We start from the raw sequence: 20,772 nt of genomic DNA, 5'->3' as shown, positions 1-20,772 counted from the left end.
AATTTCCTATCATAAAACTTGATGCCCTTGACGGCCCTTTTAGTACTGTCTGTCTTTGTTCAGTGACCTTTATGGGTCTGTGTGTGAGACATACCTCCAAGGCCTCATATTGGATTATGACCCCAAGGGTCCTTCTACCTCCTTTGGTGGGAGCAATGTTATTCTGCTGGTTTATTGGGGTTTCTTTTGAAATACCCCAGAGACTACTGAAGTGGACAGACTCAGAGCTTGTGGGAGACAAAAAAACTTGAGATATCTACGTGTAACTTACATTTCTACACATATTTCCCTGTGACATTAATTAAGGATTATTATATAAAAACTTGAATGCTTTTTTTCCTATGTAGAGGATCCATGGGTATTTATGCATTGTGAAAAAGAAATGAGTGTCAATTCTAGGTATTAGAGGTTTGTTCTATTTGGATTAGTTTCAAATTCAGGATTGGACTGGTGATACAAATTTAAAATCACACACACACACACACACACACACACACACACACACACACACACACACACACACATTCTACAGCCTTAATAGAGATTTGGTACTATTATATTGTTATTACATGTTGCCACAATATTGACTATATTTTGTACACAAAGAAGGTTCTCCCCAAACACACAAACACACACACACACACACACACACACACACACACACATCCTTTCTATCACAATTGACTTAGTCTTATTCCAAAGGGAATCAGCTAGCCTTTGGGAAACACTTTAATAAATACACCATCCTCTATCTATCCTATCATATATCATATATAAAGAACCTATAGACTATTCCAGCCTGCTCTGTATTCAATCTCAGCCACTTTCATATCCACAATCTGCCATCTCTTTTTTAATGTACAGTGTATGGGTGAAACACAGTTCACTCCATCATTAACATACTTAAGGGGCGGTTCCAAATTCCTATTTCACACCATCTGTTAGTATGCAGATTGCACTACATGCATTAAGAAAAAACCCTTGACATGTACAGTACGTGCTAGTGTATATATCAGAGGATTAGTCTCAATATAAGGAGATGAGGAACATTCAAAATAAAATCCTCTACAAAGTATGTGACTAATTCACAAATCTTAGATGTCTAATAATCTTATAGTTTGACTGACTCCCAAAAAACACAATAGCTGCTATTCACCTTTCATATGCTATTCAAGTTTCAGTTAGGCTGACACAAGCCTAGGCTGATCTCATCAAGATTTCCCAGTCCAAAACCTGTAATTAAGTGCCTTCAATAAGAGTCAACAGAAATAGACAATAGGGAAAGGGTGTGGTTGGCTCAGTTCAGTTTTACTACAACTTCAAGTACTGTAAACCCATCACCTGAATTGAGCACAGTTGAAACTGTTTGGGTTGGTTTCCCGGACACAGAGTAAGCCGAGTCTTAGCCTAGACTAAATAATATTTTCGATGGAAAATCTCCATTGAAGATGCATTTTAGTCGAGGACTAGGCTGAATATTTGACTGGGAAACCCCCCTAAGTATGTTACAAAGCAGGTTGTTTCCTGTTCCGGTTGCAGTGAAGGCAATGTGGCAATGTGGTTTGTAAATTTAAGGGCATTGTGCGCTAGAAAAAAAGCTGGTCCCATTCCTCCAGGCTGCAGCACATCCTGTGCTCCTTGTTGTACTGCTTTCTGTTGGTTTGTGTCTAAGGTTTAACCGCTGTACCATGGTGTCGTTTACAAAATTGAGAATGGATTCTTGCTAATGAAAACTGTAGAGATGTGTTTGCCCTCACTGAAGCCCTCGTCTCTGCAGCACTGCAGAATCAGTGCCAGTTTAATTGGCTTCGTTGCGTGCCTCAGTGCGTCTTCAGAGTTTCTCCACAGTTCTTGTTTCAGAGGCACAGAGCTAATCACCAGCACGCGACACAAGCAAACACTGTCACACTCCTCATTAGGAAGCCTTTCCTCACCCCCTACTAACTCCCCGCTCACGTGCCATCCCTTCCAGAACCGTGGACGGCCAAGGCCACAACAACCTTCGACGGTTTTCAGTGTCAGGGGGAAGGAGGTAGGATGGCTTTTTGTCACTTCTGTCATGTGATGACAGTGAACCAGATACCTGGGCAGCTGCTTGGCCGAGGTGGGTTACCAGTGCCAGAATGAGCTCAGAGTTCCTGAGTGATCTCACATAATTCCAGACAAATGATCTGAGACATGCAGCCAGGAGACATCTGAGTCCTGGCTCTCCATCTGTCCCTTCACACCCAGAGGCCTTATTGTCCTCCTGGACACCCCGTCTCAGTAGCGTCGTTAGCTAGAATTAACGCTGTTATGCTCAGGCTTTGTGTCTGTTAATGAAGGCAGATAGTGTCTGATGCACATGCTGCTATCTGCTGTAAATGTTTTATAAACCGTTGATTAGATATTCAGTTGATTAGATATTCATAGTTACACAGGCAGAAATATGTACCACTCTGGAAATCTCAATTTCTATCACAGTGAAAATCATAAATTTGACAACAACACCTAATAATTGCTTTCCACTTCATTAATAAAGATGATTATTGCATCTAATGGGGAAAAAAATAGTTATACTGGATGACCATATCTCGTTACCTACTCAGCACAGAAGTGCACCTGAACCTCCCCCCCCCCTCCAGAGACGAGAGTGAGGGCAAACACATCTCTACAGTTTCCATTAGCAATAATCCAAATCCAATAATCCTCTAAATTTTGTAAATGATATCATGCATCTATAGACCTTATAAAACAGCCCCCCCCACACTGATGATGAATGAGTGGGAGAGAGACCCATCTCTCTGAAGCAGAAAATGCCCCAGCACACACACACACACACACACACACACACACACACACACACACACACACACACAGTGAATACAACCTTCTACAAATAAATGCACAATGGATGCACACATTCCATGAAAAACAAGTTTGTGATACTGAAACTATAGTTGTTATTTAAATTGGTTGAAACTAGTTTTATGTCAATTTGTAAAGGGGGAGGGGGTGAGAAAAACTACTTAATGAAAGATTAACTCTGAAGGAAAATAGATACTGTAGGCCTACAGTGTTTTGAAAATAAAATATGTTGCTCTTGAAATTCTCCACTTTAGCAGACATGAGTGGTATGGCTTTGAGAACACAGCACCTGCCTGCTTTCCATGGACATGCACAGCGGGCAAGAACCCCTTTAATAAGTCTGTAGGTCCCTGCTGCTTTCACATACATATCAACGTCTCACACCCACCGAAGAGGGCCTTCTCCCACCATGCTAGTAGCAATGACTCATACGTATCAGAGGTTAGTCACCTTGGCACACTCTCCGCCTGTACGCACAGCTCTGTGAATTTCAGCATGTCCCTGCTGGAGGAGAGAGAGAGAGCGAGATGAAATGCGTTACTTGAACTGGAAAGAATCCAATGGATCGTTAAAACAGCATTAGGACCCTAAAACCCTGTTTGTCAGAGTATAGGCTACACGACTTAGCTCTAAAGAAATCATTGTTTGTTAGGGCTTACATTCTGAATAACATTTGTATCTGGGTAATAACAATTGGTATCTGGGTAGTTGGCCAGTTCACGCTTTTGACAGTAGCCGGTCTACACTGAATGAGAGGTTTTGGAATTGGCGGTACTACCCCGCCCTATTTTCGGTGAATAACAAAGGCGACGTCATACCTTTTTTAGGAGGAGTCTGTTTTTCCAGTTTAATCACAGCCATGACCGTGCGCGAGGTATTGGCAAACGGAGGGACTCTGATGAGGCTAAAAGAAAGTGGAGTATAGTCCCTACATGTTCAAGATGTTCATGAAACTTTGTTGTATCTGTAACGAAATGTAGGGAGGCTGAACTTTCTACAGCCAAAACTGAATTATACTGTCTTTACCCGTTACCTTTACTACACCGGCGTCTGTGATGATCCCACGCGCCGACACGAACGGACTTTTTGTTGAGACGAATCGAGTCAAATACGTCTAGCCTACATTGACTTGCCATTGGTGACGACTTATTCGATGTGAGAATCAACCTGGTTCAACAAACCAAGACAAGGTAGGCCTATAGAAAGTGTTAGTAATGTGATTTATCATTAGCTTTAAGGTTCTGTTTAAATTGAATTACTAAGGTAAAACAAGGTAAAACATGTCTCGTGCAGAAATTAAACCCAAAATGTTACTGTTTTGAGAATTTGAATGATTTAACTTATTATTTACCTAAGAGACTGGGTTGTCAAAAGGGTGCTTTACAGGTTCTAAAATCATTTCCTGTATTAAAATGATAACCTGGCCCACTGATCCCTATCCTATCACACCTCTGGAGTTTGCTTGTATTTAAGAGAAAATAGTATCCACGTACTCGCTTAGAGTAGCCTACTGTCATTTGCTTCCGTACTACCCATACATGTTTTAAAGTAGCCTAGTTGCTAAGGCTGAATCAGTAAATATGACACACCAGTTCAACACGTGAATGAGTAGCCTAGTAGACATTTCTTACTTCAGTGAATATCGGGTCTACATTTTTGGTGCAATGGTCACTTGCGAGTCTTGCATAATATGGGTAAAAATATCTAGGTTCAAATGGTCTTCTAGACTCACCAAACAAGAGTATAGGCTAATACTAGAGCTGATGTAGGCCTGCTTAAAGAAAGATGCAGAGAGAGAGCAAGAGAGAGACCACACACATGCACGCACGCGCACACACGGAAAGAGGGAGAGAATTTCATTACAAGTCATTAATCACAGTGAGCAGAAAAGACTGGTACAACTCAGCATCCTGTGAAGACTTTTCACACCTATAGGACATTGTATGTAGGGCAATACAAACGTCTATGTAGAGATGAACATCGACAGCATCTGAATGGTCTATTCTTCAGTCAAAGAAGTGCACATTGCGAAGTTTAATGTGACATAATGTGACTTAGCTTTTACTTGATCTTTGTTTCCCTCTGAAGATGTCATGCTCAACATGGCACTCCCTGTCATTATCAGGTGACTTTCCAGCTGATGAGTTGTACAAGATAGCAGGAAGTGTCACAACCACCGTTTTTGAATAGTCCCCACTGCCTTCTCCTATAGACACGGCCATTTTGTGTCACAGTAAGGCAACAGTATATTTGGTGTCCCTTTTCAGATATATGAAGTAGTAACTATAATTCCTCCTATGGGGTATCGGTTTAGTTTAGATAAGTGAAACAATAGCACAAGGTTTGGAGGCTGTTTGTCTGTGTGTCTGTCTGTGTGTCTGTCTGTCTGTCTGTCTGTCTGTCTATGACAATAATGGGTAGGCTGGTTGGTGTGCAGGCTATAGTGCAGTGATTTTAAACCCAATCCTGGGGCCTCCCACAAGGTTGCAAATGTTTGTTCTAACCCAGCACCAGAACACCTGATTTGACTACTTGCTCAGTTAGAAGTGTGTGGTGCTGAATGTAGGCTTGACACACACACACACACACACACACACACACACACACACACACTCACTCACACACACACACACTCACTCACTCACTCACTCACTAGTCTTGCATTGAGTTGACCAGTTGATATTCCAGTTAGGATTTTAGCATTTGGCAGTGTGTACCTTTCCATTTCACACTTTCAAACACCGCAGGAGCGGATGGCTAGCAGTAGCTAGAGAGGCCGAGGTCTGTGGAAATCACTCAGCGGATGCCTAGAGAATGGAGGTGCGTTCAACAGATGCCTAGAGAATGGAGGTGCGTTCAACAGAGTTCGAGAAGTGTTGCATGTGTTCTCAAGAGTTTGGCAAAGTGACAGATGGGCAGTGCCACCCTGATAAGAGAGTATCCATTTCAAATGCGTTGTAACATGCAACCTGTTCACTGTCAGACCTGATGTATGTTAGGTAACAGTTTTAACAACACAGCAAACGTTACCTTCCTCAGTCTCTTTGAGTGTCCTTTTTTAGCCAATGGCTGTTCAATATCTCACTAACAATCTCAGTATTTGATATTCTTTTCAGTTTCCTTTGCAAGACTACCTCTGGGGCTAGGACAACAGGATATTAGCCTTTGGAGTGCAGGGACACCAGAGCGATCAGTCAATTCCACACACACACACACACACACACACACACACACACACACACACACACACACGTGCTACTGTAAGAAATGAAAGATACCCCTTGAGAGGTCTGACACACACAGTACACACACACAGCACACACACACACACACACACACACACACACTCTAAGGAATGCACCATGTGCTGGGCATGTCTGAAGAGTGGCGAATGCAGTGCCAGGTAGCTATGTGATTGTCAATGGTGAAATGCATAGAGGTCAAAGCATTGCATCTAACTCTCTCTAAAATTGCACTTGAGTATGATTGCTCCGGAACCGATTCACAGAGTTCCTGGATTTGCTGTGCTATCATGATTAATTATGTTTCTAGGAGTACTTTGTACTTTGGCATGTCTATACAGAGAATCATGGAGTAAATGGTTCTGTGCATGTGTGCGCATGCTCTCCAGGCTCTTGCTTCATCATGTGGCAACAGCACTTGCTTGCTTGTAATAGGGTTGGATACCCTCCACCTGTTCTTTCTCACAGGGGTAGAATCAGTGAAGAACACACACACACACACACACACACATACATACATACATACATACATACATACATACATACACATGCACAAACATACAAGTGCCTTACCACCCTTCCTCAACTGACACCACCTCAGGTAACCCCCCCCCCCCACACACACACACACACCTCTATTGACCTTGCTTCAAGCCCCAACACTATAAAAAAACATTTTTGTTCAGGACAGGGTCATGTTCAGTCTATTCTAAAGAGGAGAAAATATTTAATGTTTAGTAATACTACCTGAACTTTGTACAAGAAAACACATTTTTGTTTTCTATTTTAAAACTATTTCCTGTGTCATTCTTATGAAACCCAACCCAGCACTGTTCAGGATGTTTCAGTTTGTATTCATTTATGCAACAGGCAGAGCAGCATAAACCCTCTGAGGAGTTAGGTTGTGTGTTTGACTTCCTCGCAGACTTCCTGTTGTTATCTTGTAGGCCTAGGCTAATTGTTAGATGATGTTTTGGGATGTGGTCCAGTCTTTATAGGCACATGTTGTTTGTTTCACCCCAGACCCTGCATGGTTATACCTAGGGCTTTGACAGTCTTGGAATTTTGGTTAGTGGTTGATGGTCATGCAATTAATCGTTATAACCGTCATAACCATTCAGTTTCAACTTTAATTTACTGTAAATAGGCTATGCCTGTCTGTGGCTGACCCTCCCCTCTGATTGGTGTCTCCCTACATTTTACAAAGGCGACTGTTGAAGAGAGGATAATCTAGCAACGCCAATATTATGTTCCAACACCTAAAATTTAGCGAATAGTCAAAAACATCTGGCATAAAAAAAAGTGCACAAATCAAACAAAAAGGTTACCAAAAGTGAACTTGATAACAATAGTTAATAATCGTTCATTTACACTCTTGGGTAAAGTATGTATATATCTAAATATACATCTGTATAAAAATAAATAATTTACAATTATAAAATCAATGTATTGAAACGATTATGACAGTCATTTTTTCCCCCATGGTTGCCCTATATGACTGTGTAACCGTCACAGCCGTATAGCTGAATTTTACTTTTACTCTCCACTGACAGATAGTTCACTTGGTTGGAGCTTGTTGCTTGCTGCACCAGAGCCTTGCCCTGCAGGGTCACTACTATATAGACAGGCTAGGCTATGTCTTGAGCTGTATCTGCTTTGAAAAAAGCTATGATCATTGTGTCATTATACAGTCTGATAAATGTATCATTAAAATTGAGTCTGAATAAGAGAAACAGGTTGTCATTGTGTGCAGCGTGCGTGTGAGGAGTCTCTGCTCTCTGTCAGAGACACTGCATGAAGACTGACATGAAGGAGGCCACTGATATCTCTGATTAAACCGTTGCCTTCACTTCAAATCACAGACAGTACAGCAGTGTTTCTGATTGCATACACATGTCCATACATACTTAAAAGCAAACAAAAGATACTTTTACAAAAACACACATCCCTACACATGCATGCACACCAACCTCACACACAAGCACAATCATTCTCTCTCTCTGTTTGCCTTAGAGAACATGAACTGCTCCATCATTTGTTTTTTTTAGCAGGGTTATGAAAATCGTGTGTGTGTGTGAGAGATGTATGTTTGTATACCAGAAAGCATGACTTGTCATTGTAGCTCACCCCTAATGTTTGCCTAGAGAAACCAATCAGTTAAGTGTGTGAGAGAGAGAGTCTTAAAGTGTGAGAGTCAGGTGAGTCTCCTTCCCTGTGTGAATACTGATGTCCACACTAGACATTTGGTGTGCTGATATAAATGTAGACCGCATGTCTGCACCTCCGCGTCATGGGCTATTTGTGATGTGCACTCTTCGCACCAAGCCTTCATTCAGTCTCTCTCTCAGGCCTCACTCTCACCTCCCTTTCTCTCCCTCTTTCGCCACATCTCTCTACCCTTCCAACTGAAAGAAGTGTGTCTGTGTGTGTCTTTCTGTGTGTGTGTCTGTCTGTGTGTGTGTCTGTGTCTGTGTGTGTGTGTCTGTGTCTGTGTGTGTGTGTCTTTCTGTGTGTGTGTGTGTCTTTCTGTGTGTGTCTTTCTGTGTGTGTGTGTGTCTGTGTGTCTTTCTGTGTGTGTGTCTGTGTGTGTGTCTGTGTGTGTCTGTGTGTGTCTGTGTGTGTCTGTGTGTGTCTGTGTGTGTGTGCATGCACGCTCAATGCCAGTACTCCATTAGTAAACTATTGCAGTATCACAGACTGGTTTGGTTACAGGCCAGTGTTCTCAGGTGACTAAAGCAGCTCAAAGACGAGTGAAGAAAAGGTTTATAAGACTACTTTGTCATTGGGCCTTAGTCTTGCATAACTCACTGGTTAGAGACTTACATTCTCAGTTTCTATACTTTTTGTACAATATAATGACATACTTCAGAATACGCTATGAAAGTCCATATGTCATGAACTGCAGATTGTATACATTACTGCCTGTCTCCAAAGTATCTCCAGTTATGTTACGATTTTTAGCAAAGAGAGAAAGTGGTTGGCTAAATAAATGGTAAATAGTTAAAAAGTAAATTACTCAAAATATTTGGCTGGGAAACTTTGTTAACATCAGAGCAAAAAAATCCACATATTTACCATTTATGTCCGCACCTACCAGTCTCCAAAAGTAAGTATCTCCAGTTTCATATTCTGCAGTTTATGGATGGATGGACTTTCAAAGCAGGAACAATGATGACAAAAGAACTGCCAGTCATTTCATTGTACTATAGGACCTGTCAGGAATGTAAGTTTAAAGGTCATATTTAGGTTTTTGAAAAATGTTGGGTAAATGGTAAAACACAGTGAGACATTCTGCCGTTGATTAACCTCCCCCTGCAGAGTGAGTGAGTTGTTTTTGTAGCTCACCCCTAATGTTTGCCTAGAGAAACCAATAAGTTAATGAGTAGTATTGGATGCCATGTGTGTAACTCCTTGGACCACCAAGGTGACAGTGGTCTTGCTCCATTTCAGCCCATAACCCCTTTCCTTTGCTAAGATTTTCATGGGATGGATGGAAGCAATATGGTGGTTTATCTACCTAGCCATCTTCCGCCATATTGCTTTCAGTTATTCTGTGTTTTCAGATCTGTGCACACAAGGGATAAGGGCAAGGGGCCAAAATTTCGCTAGTTTCCCGTCCCTGTTTCCTCCCTATTGTAACTTCTGAGATGAAAGAATTGGATTTATTTTGTTTGGGGGAAACTAAGAACGCATGCATGCACCAACATGCCTTAATGATTACAGTATAGAGTTAGAAGCTTAGGGAGTTTGAAAGAAGTTGTAGCTACAGTATAAGGCATAGAGCCAAGATGTGCGTGCACATGCCCGAGATATGTATGCTCCGGAACTGGTTGACAGTTTTTTTTTTATTTCCTGTGCTTTAATGTCCAACTGCCATCTTCTTTTGGTCTGTGTTTCTAAGAATACTGTATAATTCCTAGCATATCTGTAGACAGAATGTGTGTGCTTGTGCTTGAGAAAGTTTGTGCTTTCATATGGTTTGCCTAGCTATTTCTGCATGGCTCTCGTGAGATGTTGACACAGTTTGTCTCTTTGCATACAGATTGTTGCCACACCCCCACCCTCCTTCCTCGCATCCCATTGGCTGCTATTCCTCAGGGTAGAGCTCAGTATGGGGTAAGAGCTGAGACAAGACAGAGAGGACACCCCCTGCAGAGACACTCAACTGCACAGGTAAACACAAAAACACACCCCTACACACCTGAGACCCACCCTTGCTGGGTAACATTTTGTTGACACTGGTTATCCCCGTCCCACCCACATGTAAAACAGTCACCTCAGCCAACCAAACAACTTAAACAGGTTAAACCAAACCAGTCATTGACCCATTGTTTTAGATAAAGAGAGTCTTTCCTCCCTGCAATTGAGTGGCAGAGCACAAGATCAATGTGATTGATTCAGGTGGATTGATTTATCTCTGGTTGATGAATAATAGATCACAGGACGGGCTAATGGGGCAGTTACCACTGAATTCAAGCTTGAAACTGGAAAGTGTAACATTTCTGCAAATCTCCCTGATATCATCGCAAATATAAGGTCATATGACTCCAACACAATTATGATTATGTTTCGACACAATAACGTAAACAAACAAAGCATAACAACAGTACAAGATGTGTTTAAAACGACCACATGAAGGTAATGGACAGTCAGTCCCTGTATCTAGAGTGCTATGTCTATGAATTTGAGAGAGGTGACATTTCCCCAGCCCTATCCCTCAGTTGTATACCAAAACAAGTGGCAGAGCTATTTTGCTGAAAAAAATGAATCCCAGGTTATGGCTTTAAGGCAAATTGACATAATGCACCTTTTAAGAAAAAGTTGTATTTTAGAAACTGTAGAATTATCGGTCTGTGTAATCTTGCTATTTGTTAAAAGGCCTTTCATTATGTCTCCTACATGTCTGTGAATACACAGACATTGAATGGTGAGCTTGTCAACATGTTGTTTGGTTCCTCACTGAAAGCCCACCCCCAGTCTCCTTACCTATGTTTTGAGGTTAATAAGAACAGGCTTCTTTAAAGCTGTGTAGGAGAGAAAGCATTTCTTTGTTTCTTCTTGTGATGTTATTAATATCAATTAATGTAACAGTGAGTGAAGAGGAAAAAAGAAGGGTGGCAGAGCGCTAGACCGATTGAGAGAGAGAGGTAGAGACAGATTGAGAGAGAGAGGTAGAGACAGATTGAGAGAGAGAGGTAGAGACCGATTGAGAGAGAGAGGTAGAGACAGATTGAGAGAGAGAGGTAGAGACAGATTGAGAGAGAGAGGTAGAGACCGATTGAGAGAGAGAGGTAGAGACCGATTGAGAGAGAGAGGTAGAGACCGATTGAGAGAGAGAGGTAGAGACAGATTGAGAGAGAGAGGTAGAGACAGACTGAGAGAGAGAGGTAGAGACAGATTGAGAGAGAGAGGTAGAGACAGATTGAGAGAGAGAGGTAGAGACAGATTGAGAGAGAGAGGTAGAGACAGATTGAGAGAGAAAGGTAGAGACAGATTGAGAGAGAGAGGTAGAGACAGACTGAGCGAGAGAGGTGGGAGAGAGGAAGCACTGGAGGCTCAGGGGCACTGGTGCAGAAGTGTTGCTAGGAGGCAGATGAGCTGAAAATAGAGGGGGGGGGGGACATGCAGGTAGAGAGAGATGAGTGATAGGACAGGTTGAGCAGAAAGTGAAGGAGAGGGAACTTTCTGTCCGGCAGATGGGTAGAACCAGTCTTCTCCATATCAAAACTAGCACTTGAGAGCGAAGACCATAGCCTCGCCTTTTCCTGGTGTAAAACAGGCTGAATAATGACAACTATTTGTACAGCACCTCTAATAAATACAGTGCTGCTAAAGGTTCCTCATATTAAGCACATTACAACTAAAATGTCAACTACAAGTACTAAGATAACACTAATAATCAACATAAGAATTGAAAAAGAGTGCATAGAATACACTGAGGAAAACACAGAAATTAGAATTAGAGTGAGGCTCATCTAGGGGTTATCAACTCCAGTCGTGGATCTCCCTAGCCTGCACATGTTTGTTCTAAGAGACCTCCTGAGATTTTACAGGGCTACTTAAACGTACAAGTCATGAGCTTGAGCGTTGGTCTCTTCTGCCTTTATTACTATTGGGGGTCATTAAAATAAACATATTACCCAAACATTTTTGCCAGTGTATCCCAATATTTATTCCCAAAACTAGACTAGATCAGCTGATTTCATCTTTCATTTAGAATTTTAAAAAATATCCCATGACTAGGCAAGGCTATCTTGCAGAGACAAAAATCACTGGAGGGGCCTGGTGTTACCGAACATGCAATATTACTACTGGTCTGCCAATATAAGAAATATGACTGGTTACACTCACACAACCAATTATTTTGTCCATCATGGATGCAAATTGAGGAATCCTCCTGCAAAACGTCCTCCCTATCTGCACTTTTATGCTCATCTTTAACCTTTGCAATTGTTAAGTATACTACTAATCCTGTTGTTAAACAGTCACTCAGGATATAGACACAATTTAGGAAAACTTTTTATCAGCCTCTTTATGTATGCCAATTAACAAAAGTCACCTATTTCAAACTTCCTGTAAAGACATTGCATTTAATGATTGGCATGGGAAGAGCATATCTTCAATAATGGATCTTTTTATTGATAAAAGCTTTGCATCATTTGAGCAACTTGTTAAGAAATGTTCCCTTCCAAACTCCTAAATTTTCTAAGCCACACGTTTGGTAAATTCCCCACTTCTGTCTCAACATTGGACTTTATGCTGTTGCTATTACTGTTGCAACACCTATGTGAGAATGCTGTTCATTGACTTCAGTTCAGCTTTCAACACCATCATCCCCTCCAAACTGATCACCAAACTCAGTGAACTGGGCATCAACTCCTCCCTCTGCAACTGGATTCTGGACTTCCTAACCAACAGGCCGCAGTCTGTTAGGCTACACAACCACACCTCCTCAACCCTCACTCTGAACACCGGCGTTCCACAAGGCTGTGTGCTGAGCCCCCTCTTTTACTCCCTCTTCACCTACGACTGCACACCTGTACATGGCTCAAACACCATTGTTAAGTTCGCACACGACACAACGGTGATTGGTCTCATCAGCAACAACGATGAGTCGGCCTACAGGGAGGAGGTCCAGCACCTGACAGTGTGGTGCACCGACAACAACCTGGCTCTCAACACCAGGAAGACCAAAGAGCTCATTGTGGACTTCAGGAAGTCAAAAGCTGGCACACACACCCCCATCCTCATCAACGGGACTGAGGTGAAGCGAGTCACCAGCTTCAAGTTTCTGGGTGTCCACATCTCTGAGGATCTCTCCTGGACCCTCAACACCTCTACCCTGATTAAGAAGGCTCACCAGCGTCTCTTCTTCCTGAGGAGACTAAAGAAGGTCCATCTGTCTCCTCAGATCCTGGTGAACTTCTACCGCTGCACCATCGAGAGCATCCTCACCAACTGTGTCACAGTATGGTATGGCAACTGCTCTGCATCTGACCGGAAAGCACTGCAGAGGGTGGTGAAAACTGCCCAACGCATCACCGGTTCCTCACTCCCCTTCATTGAGGCTATCCAGGGCAAACGATGGTTGCGTAAGGCACGCAGCATCGTCAAGGACATTTCTCACCCCAACCATAGACTGTTCACCCCACTCCCCTCCGGGAGGCGCTACAGGTCTCTCCGCACCCGAACCAGCAGGTTCAGAGGAAGCTTCTTCCCTGCGGCTGTCACCCTACTGAACTCCAACTCTGCACCTAGGTGACAACCTACCAACCCCTGCACCCCCCCCCCCCCGGACAATTGCACTACTCTACCCTACAGTATTCCTATAAACTGTACATACTGTATCCTCACTTGTACACACTGCTCTTACTACATACCACTGCTCTTCTGTACATATCTGTCTATACTGTTCATAATGCACATATCCTTATATTTTTCTTTTAATACTACTGTTAATACACTGCACATATCTGTACATACAGCTCATATGCTGCTTACACTGTTCATACTGCATTCTATTTATTCTGCTTATAATGCTACTGCTAATTCATATACTGCTTACACTGCACTACTTATACTATACTGCGCATATACTGCACTACCTGTATATACTGTTCACACTGCACTTTTCTGCTTTTTTGCACTTCTGGTTACACGCTAACTGCATTTCGTTGTCACTGTACTTGTTGAATCTAATCTATTACAAAGCCATAATAGCTAGTATCTACAGTATTCAGCTATTTCAACATTGCAAGACACAAATATCTCTAAGATTAAGACTCAGTGGGAAGATGACCTAAACTATACTTTTTCAGATCAGGAATGGAAGCAAGTGAGTGCTCATCCTCGATCTGTGTGAGACACGGACTCACTCAGTTTAATCTCAGTCTGTAGTGGTAGGTCTGGGTGTGGTAGGTCTGGGTGTGGTAGGTCTGGGTGTGGTAGGTCTGGGTGGGGTAGGTCTGGGTGGGGTAGGTCTGGGTGTGGTAGTGGAACCATGCAGTGACCCAGACCCTCTATTGTCACATTCATCCATTCACAGGTATTGTATGTGTTGTGTCTGAAAATAAACAAAATTACAATAAAAAATAAATAATAATAATTATATATATATAAAAAGGGTCTCGATGGTTAGACTAGAGTGAGCAATAGTAGTGACTAGCAGGCTACAAAAAGACAAGGTGATGCATGTGTGAAAGGTTGAGGAGAGACAAAAGATTGTCTTAAATGTGGAGGATCAGGGCCTCTGAAAGGAGGACTAATACAGACAGACACAAAAAAGGAGAGGGAGAGATGGAGGTTCATTTGAATGTTATCAGAACAGGGGAGCTGCAGCAAATGCCAAGAGGAGAGAAACCTGAAGAAAAGCCTCCACAAGGCTGAATGGCAGTATTGTTCTCTCTGCGCCAGTTTGTTTGACGTTGTCCTACTGCTTTTCTTCAGGGTGGCTCAGGGGGTTTGTTTCAAAGCCTACAATTAAAAATGGAAATCTTTATTTTGTCAGAAATGGTCCCTTATTAAAGCTAAACCATTGTCGTCTGTATGACACAGGTCATCCCTTGTTGTCTATTCAATATGCAGCTTTGCTTTTATGCAAATGTTTACAGGGAGGTAGATGTTGCACACAGGCTTAGAAGGGACTTGCAGGCAGTTCATACAATAGCATGCTTACAGTGTTTTTGCAAGTGAAAGCAGAATGGTGTTGTAATGGTTTTACAGAACTGGAGCCAGAGACACTAACTTAGTAGTGTTTTCATACATCTCTCTGGCTGTGATTCCACCTTTACGATCAACATTTACGCAACCAGCTTGAGTCACACACATGGAATGTGATATGTTCATTATTTTGATAAGGACCTGCAGAATGATAGAGCTTGTTTGGGACTGGTAGCTGTGGGTGTCTGTGTGTGGGTCTGTCTGTGTATTCACATGTGTTGTCTGTGCACATGGGTGTGAGTCTGCCCACAAGCACATGCTTGTCGTATAATTATACAAGCATGCCTTTTAACTTTTTGATTAGGATGACACATGGTGCTGTGATTATTCAAACCCCACTGATGACGGTAAAGTGCCTTTGAAAGTGAATGGTCAGGATCATTTTGGGTCCTAAAACAGTGTACAGTATATTGTAATCTTTGTTTTTCCATGTTGTTTCTTGACATTGAGGCAGCAATTGGTATCATGAGGGCTCTGGAATGAGGAGCACATGCTTGCTGCCTAAAAATGTTAATGTCCTTAAATAACTTCTCATTCTAGGCTAGAAGACTGTCTGTGCACTTCAAATGCCCCATTCAGATGTTTAGACTGTTCCAAATGACTCCACTTTTAAGAAAATCATGCACAATTTAAACACATTGTGAAGTATACTATTTTAGTTGTTTACATTCCTCATGTATCCCCTTGAAGCTGTGGACATTTACTTGAACAGTCAATTGTTTTTTCTCAAAAAAAATTCCTCACAGTTTCTTACATTGCCATGAACTGAGGGGAAAATTCCATGAAGTTTCCTTGAGGAATGAAGGTGTGTGTGTGTGTGTCTGGTTTTTATGTGTGGTATTACATGCCTCCTATTTCTACCTCTCTCTGTGTCATGTGTAGGTGAGAGATAGAGGAGAGTGAGATGGCCAGCCTGCGGAGGAAGATGAAGGTCCTGGTAACAGTGATGATGGTCAATCTCTTCATCTTCATCCTGGTCTCTCGCAGCGGAGGCCAGGCCAAGAACAGCCACAATAAGGTCAATGTACCCACCAAACGCTTCTGGGCAAAACTGGCCCCCAGCCAGGCCTACTGGAACCGCCAACAGCAGAGACTGGACCTCCAGCACAATCCCATCCTCACTGCCAATTATAGTGTGGTGAACGGTGCAATGCCTGATTGGCTCAACGACACAGACCTGAACCCTGACCCCTGCCAGCCTGACCTCAGGGTTACCACTCAGGTCAAAGACTACAACTCCCTACCTGGCCGCTTCAAGGACTTCCTCCTCTACATGCGCTGTCGCTCCTACCCCCTCGTGGTCGACCAGCCTCACATCTGCAGGGAGACTCCTTTCTTGCTTCTAGCTGTTAAATCCCTCGCTCCGCACTTCGACCGCCGCCAGGCCATTCGCCAGTCCTGGGGCCGTGCAGGTCTCCTAGCCAACCGCACCGTCGCCACAGTGTTCCTGCTCGGAAATGCTACGGCCATGGACCACCATCCAGACCTCTCAGAGATGCTCCGCTACGAAAGCGCAAAACACGATGACATCGTCCAGTGGGACTACCGGGACTCGTTTTTCAACCTGACCGTCAAAGAGGTGTTGTTCCTGGATTGGATGAAGACCCGCTGCCCCGGAGCTCAGTTCATCTTCAAGGGAGACGACGACGTGTTCGTCAACACCTTCCGCATCCTGGACTTCCTGAAGGGTCTCTCGGGGCAGCGGGCCCGCAACCTCTTTGTAGGGGACGTGATCACCAATGCAGGGCCACACCGTGACAAGAAGGTCAAGTACTTCATCCCTGACACCATGTTTGTGGGAACCTACCCAGCTTACGCTGGGGGAGGGGGATACCTGTATTCCGGGGACCTGGCACTGCGTCTGCATGCTGTCTCGCAGAGTGTGGCGCTCTACCCCATTGATGATGTGTACACAGGCATGTGCCTCAGAAAGCTGGGCCTGGCCCCTGAGAAGCACAAGGGTTTCAGGACCTTTGACATTGAGGAGAAGTACAGGAGCAACCCCTGCGCCTATAAGAGCCTGATGCTAGTGCACAGCAGGACCCCGCAGGAGATGATCCAGATCTGGACCTGGCTCAACGACCCCGACTTGAACTGTCAGTAACACTGACAATTATCGGCCATTTTGTGTCTTCATGAGGGATATCTTTGTATTTTATGGGCGGAGCGGTCACCATTGATTTATGTTTGTGACTTTGAAGGTCGTACATTGGCAGCTTAATGTTGTCATGAAAATTAGGTTACTGCTGGTGGTTTAACCCTCCCAAAGTGGGATAATCAGTGCATTTTCCTAAAAATGTGGAGGGCATGATGACAGGATAATGTTAACATGTAGCTGTGTTTTCAAAAATGTCCAACAGTATTTTGACGTTAAGTCCTGCTCTCATGGACTTCCCAATATTAACCCTGCCTCAAGCACAGTGGCCAACTCTTCTTTGCGTGCACATATTTATAACACAACTATTTATACAACCTTTATGATCATGCTTGAACACTGCATCTGCTCCCAGAAGGAGCTTTGAAAATGCTGTATTATGAGGAGATGGAGGTCAATAGTTTGATTGCTCAGCTGGTCTGGGCTCGGCTGGAGTTCGGTAGAGATATCCAAATGCTGTCAGCTTCTGCTTCAGGTTCTCACTAGCCATAGCAAAACTGCTAAAACTCTGGCTAGTAAAAGCATATTTCCACAGAGAGCAATGTTATTTTTCTATCTACCAAATCTCCCACTATGACAAGGATAATGGTAGAACTGTTACCAGGGCGATTGAAGCCGCTAGGTTTCATATTTTTAAGGTTTTGCATTACTGTACCTTTTGTCTGTGAGTCAGTAGACAGATATACTGTTGATATATCTAATAACTTTAGATGCTCTGTTCTTGTTTAAAAAAAAAAAAAGTGTGCTTAAATATGATGTACTGTACATCCCAAGCTTCAATCTCCTTGCAATGATCTGCAATCATGCCTCATGTTTTTGTTGTTTGTTTATTAAGTTAAATGTATTAACCCATGGCGCAAATCCATAACTGGGTGGCATTCATAGCAGAGAATTACATTCATTTTTGTTTGTCTTTTTTTTATGTTTAAACAAAAAGATGGTGAAATATGTTACATTACGTCCCATCTAAATGGATATTTTCCCTCCCTGTGTGTGAGGGTTTGACACCTAATTATTGACTCATTGTGTAAAATGAAGGTGCTTTGTCTCTATGTCTTTACTCTGTGCCTTTTTGATCTTTGGGAAAGTAAGAAAAGATGCCAAATCACTTTGCATGACTGTCCATCTTTGCAGTTCGTTAGTTGTCACTGGTGGAAAAGTAGTAAGAAAAGAAATCGCACAAAGTAAAAGTTGCCTTAACCACAGATCTAGGATCTAGATTTACTTTACCACAAGTCCTAATCTGAACCATTAAAAGGGGGGGGAAACACACTCCTTGTCAGTGGTTAGAGCAAACTTCTACCTACTTTGTCTTTTACACTACCGTCGTCAGGACTGACAGAAGGCTTCAAATGAAGCAGTAGTATCCCAACACCGTTGTTAGACCACCCCCTGCTGGACAGGTGTTGAATTTAATCATTCTTGTGGTTTTATTTACACACTGGAGCTGTTATTTTGTGACCCATATTCCAATACTTTCCAAATGCCTCCCTCCTCCTTCCACTCTTCCTTTGTTTTGATGTCTCATATGAAAGTAAGGTTATCCACCACATGACATCTCACTGTCCATGTAAGAAATCATAGAGGAAGGGAGGAGTGACAGAGACTTTGGGAAAGAGACATGGAGCAGAGGATGGAAGGAGGCGTTTTGAAAGTGTTGGAACAGGGCCCAAGACAGGGTACAACTTAGTGCTTCTGAGTGTTGTTTTCTGAACTGAGCTGTCACTTATTTCATCCTGTGAGGGCATTTTTCCGAGGTGTTAGTTGGAGCTGAATGTATCTCATACGAATGGTCAAAGTCAAACCAAAAACTGTTACATATCACGCATGCTGCCTCTGTTGCTGCCAGGGGCCAGAATGTTTACAGGTGTAAATACTTTTCTGGATCATTTTATAACTTATAACTTTTAACTTCTAAAACTCTCTATTTCAGCATCAGCTTTGCAGCTATTGTCTCTAGCCCATGTAGACAAGGCTTTTAATTGTCAGTGGTAAAATATGTCCACAATTGCAACACCACATGTATGAATCTCTGTTATGTAGTAGAACAAGGGCTTGAAATTCAGGCCACTTGGATGATTTCTGTTTATTCCTATTTCTGTTAATGTCCATTCCCTAACCATAACCCTTCCTATTTTCTCTCTCTCTCTCTCTCTTTCTCCCCTTCCCTTCTTCTCCCTCACACCGTGATATCCCTTTCCCAAGTCATCCCCCGCCCCACCTTTTAACCATATTGCAGCATTGCATTTATTTTCCCTATCCATAAGCTTGAGAAAATAATAATATTTAAATGTTTTAATAACGAAATGTTATCTAAGACTGCCCCTCAGACTTGTATAGTAACGAATCGTGTCAGCTCTATTTGTGACATTTCTATCTACAACATTCCCTCCTGAACGTGACCCTGCTCTAATTGTGTGTAACACTTTATCTGGAGGCATTCTGCACTAATGAAACGTATACCAAAACGTGCCTGTTGTCCTTGTTACTTGTTGAGTCAGCGTACAGTAATACCCCGATGTTAATTTGATTGATGTACAGATGTCTGAACATGACGTGTGATTCTTTTTCTATGACTTTGAATGAATGATTATTTCAATAAAGTATATTTGCTGTTTTTGTAAATGCTGTAGTTGTTTGTGTTATTTATTGTAAAATGCATAATGTGGATAAAGCTACCCTTGTTTGTGGAAGTTTTCTACCCTAGTTTGTGGAAAACTTTGCATGTTCACACCAGACATGAGTCAAATAGAGATGTCAAATATGTGAAACTAGGTGCTTGATTTAGTCTGGAGTTTTGGAGACTGGTCCATTGGTTCCATCGTGCCATGCTAACTAAATCAAGTGCAGCTGAAGTATTTGATAGTATTTGACTTTTTGATCGAGGTCTGGTTCACACACATCCCATGCTGGCACAGATCTGTTGGCTGACCATTGTAGTATTCATTATTCATACATGTATTGAATACATCCTGAGCTGTGGATGTCAGATGTCCAAGAGATTTTATTAAATACTCTGGCATTGTGATACTGTCCTTATATGAATGTCAGCTACACACTATTTATGCCATTTCTGTGGAACAGACCATTGGCTAGTATGACCCAAAATTGCATTAAATTGGAGCCTCATTGGAAACAACTGATGTTGGCATATCATAAGGCCTGCTGCTGTGACCACCTCTCTTGTGACATCTGTTGGTAAGAAACTGTAGTTGAATCTCCATTGAAAGCCCTAGAGGGCCTAGTTTCCCCAAAACAGCTTAAGCCTAGTCCTGGACTAAATCGCACCACTGTTGTATCTGTCTTCAT

At 42.5% G+C, this 20,772-nt stretch overlaps 1 protein-coding gene across 1 annotated transcript; it reads left to right on the top strand.

Moving 5' to 3' along the window:
* The first annotated feature begins 3,703 nt into the window (after positions 1 to 3,703).
* On the top strand, positions 3,704 to 20,077 carry b3gnt2b (UDP-GlcNAc:betaGal beta-1,3-N-acetylglucosaminyltransferase 2b). Its single transcript, XM_083696158.1, has 3 exons — positions 3,704 to 4,037; positions 10,132 to 10,262; positions 16,191 to 20,077. Exon 3 carries the CDS (start codon positions 16,213 to 16,215, stop codon positions 17,410 to 17,412), a length of 1,200 nt encoding a protein of 399 aa, XP_083552284.1. The 5' UTR covers positions 3,704 to 4,037; positions 10,132 to 10,262; positions 16,191 to 16,212; the 3' UTR covers positions 17,413 to 20,077.
* Positions 20,078 to 20,772: the final 695 nt, after the last annotated feature.

The sequence above is a fragment of the Argentina silus genome, assembly GCF_951799395.1.
Source record: "Argentina silus genome assembly, chromosome: X".
Lineage (NCBI taxonomy): Eukaryota > Metazoa > Chordata > Actinopteri > Argentiniformes > Argentinidae > Argentina > Argentina silus.
This window is presented reverse-complemented; position numbering and strand designations above follow the sequence as displayed.

Coding starts and splice junctions, on each gene's coding strand:
- b3gnt2b (XM_083696158.1), top strand. CDS start 16,213: ATGGCCAGCCTGCGGAGGAAGATGAAGGTCCTGGTAACAGTGATGATG.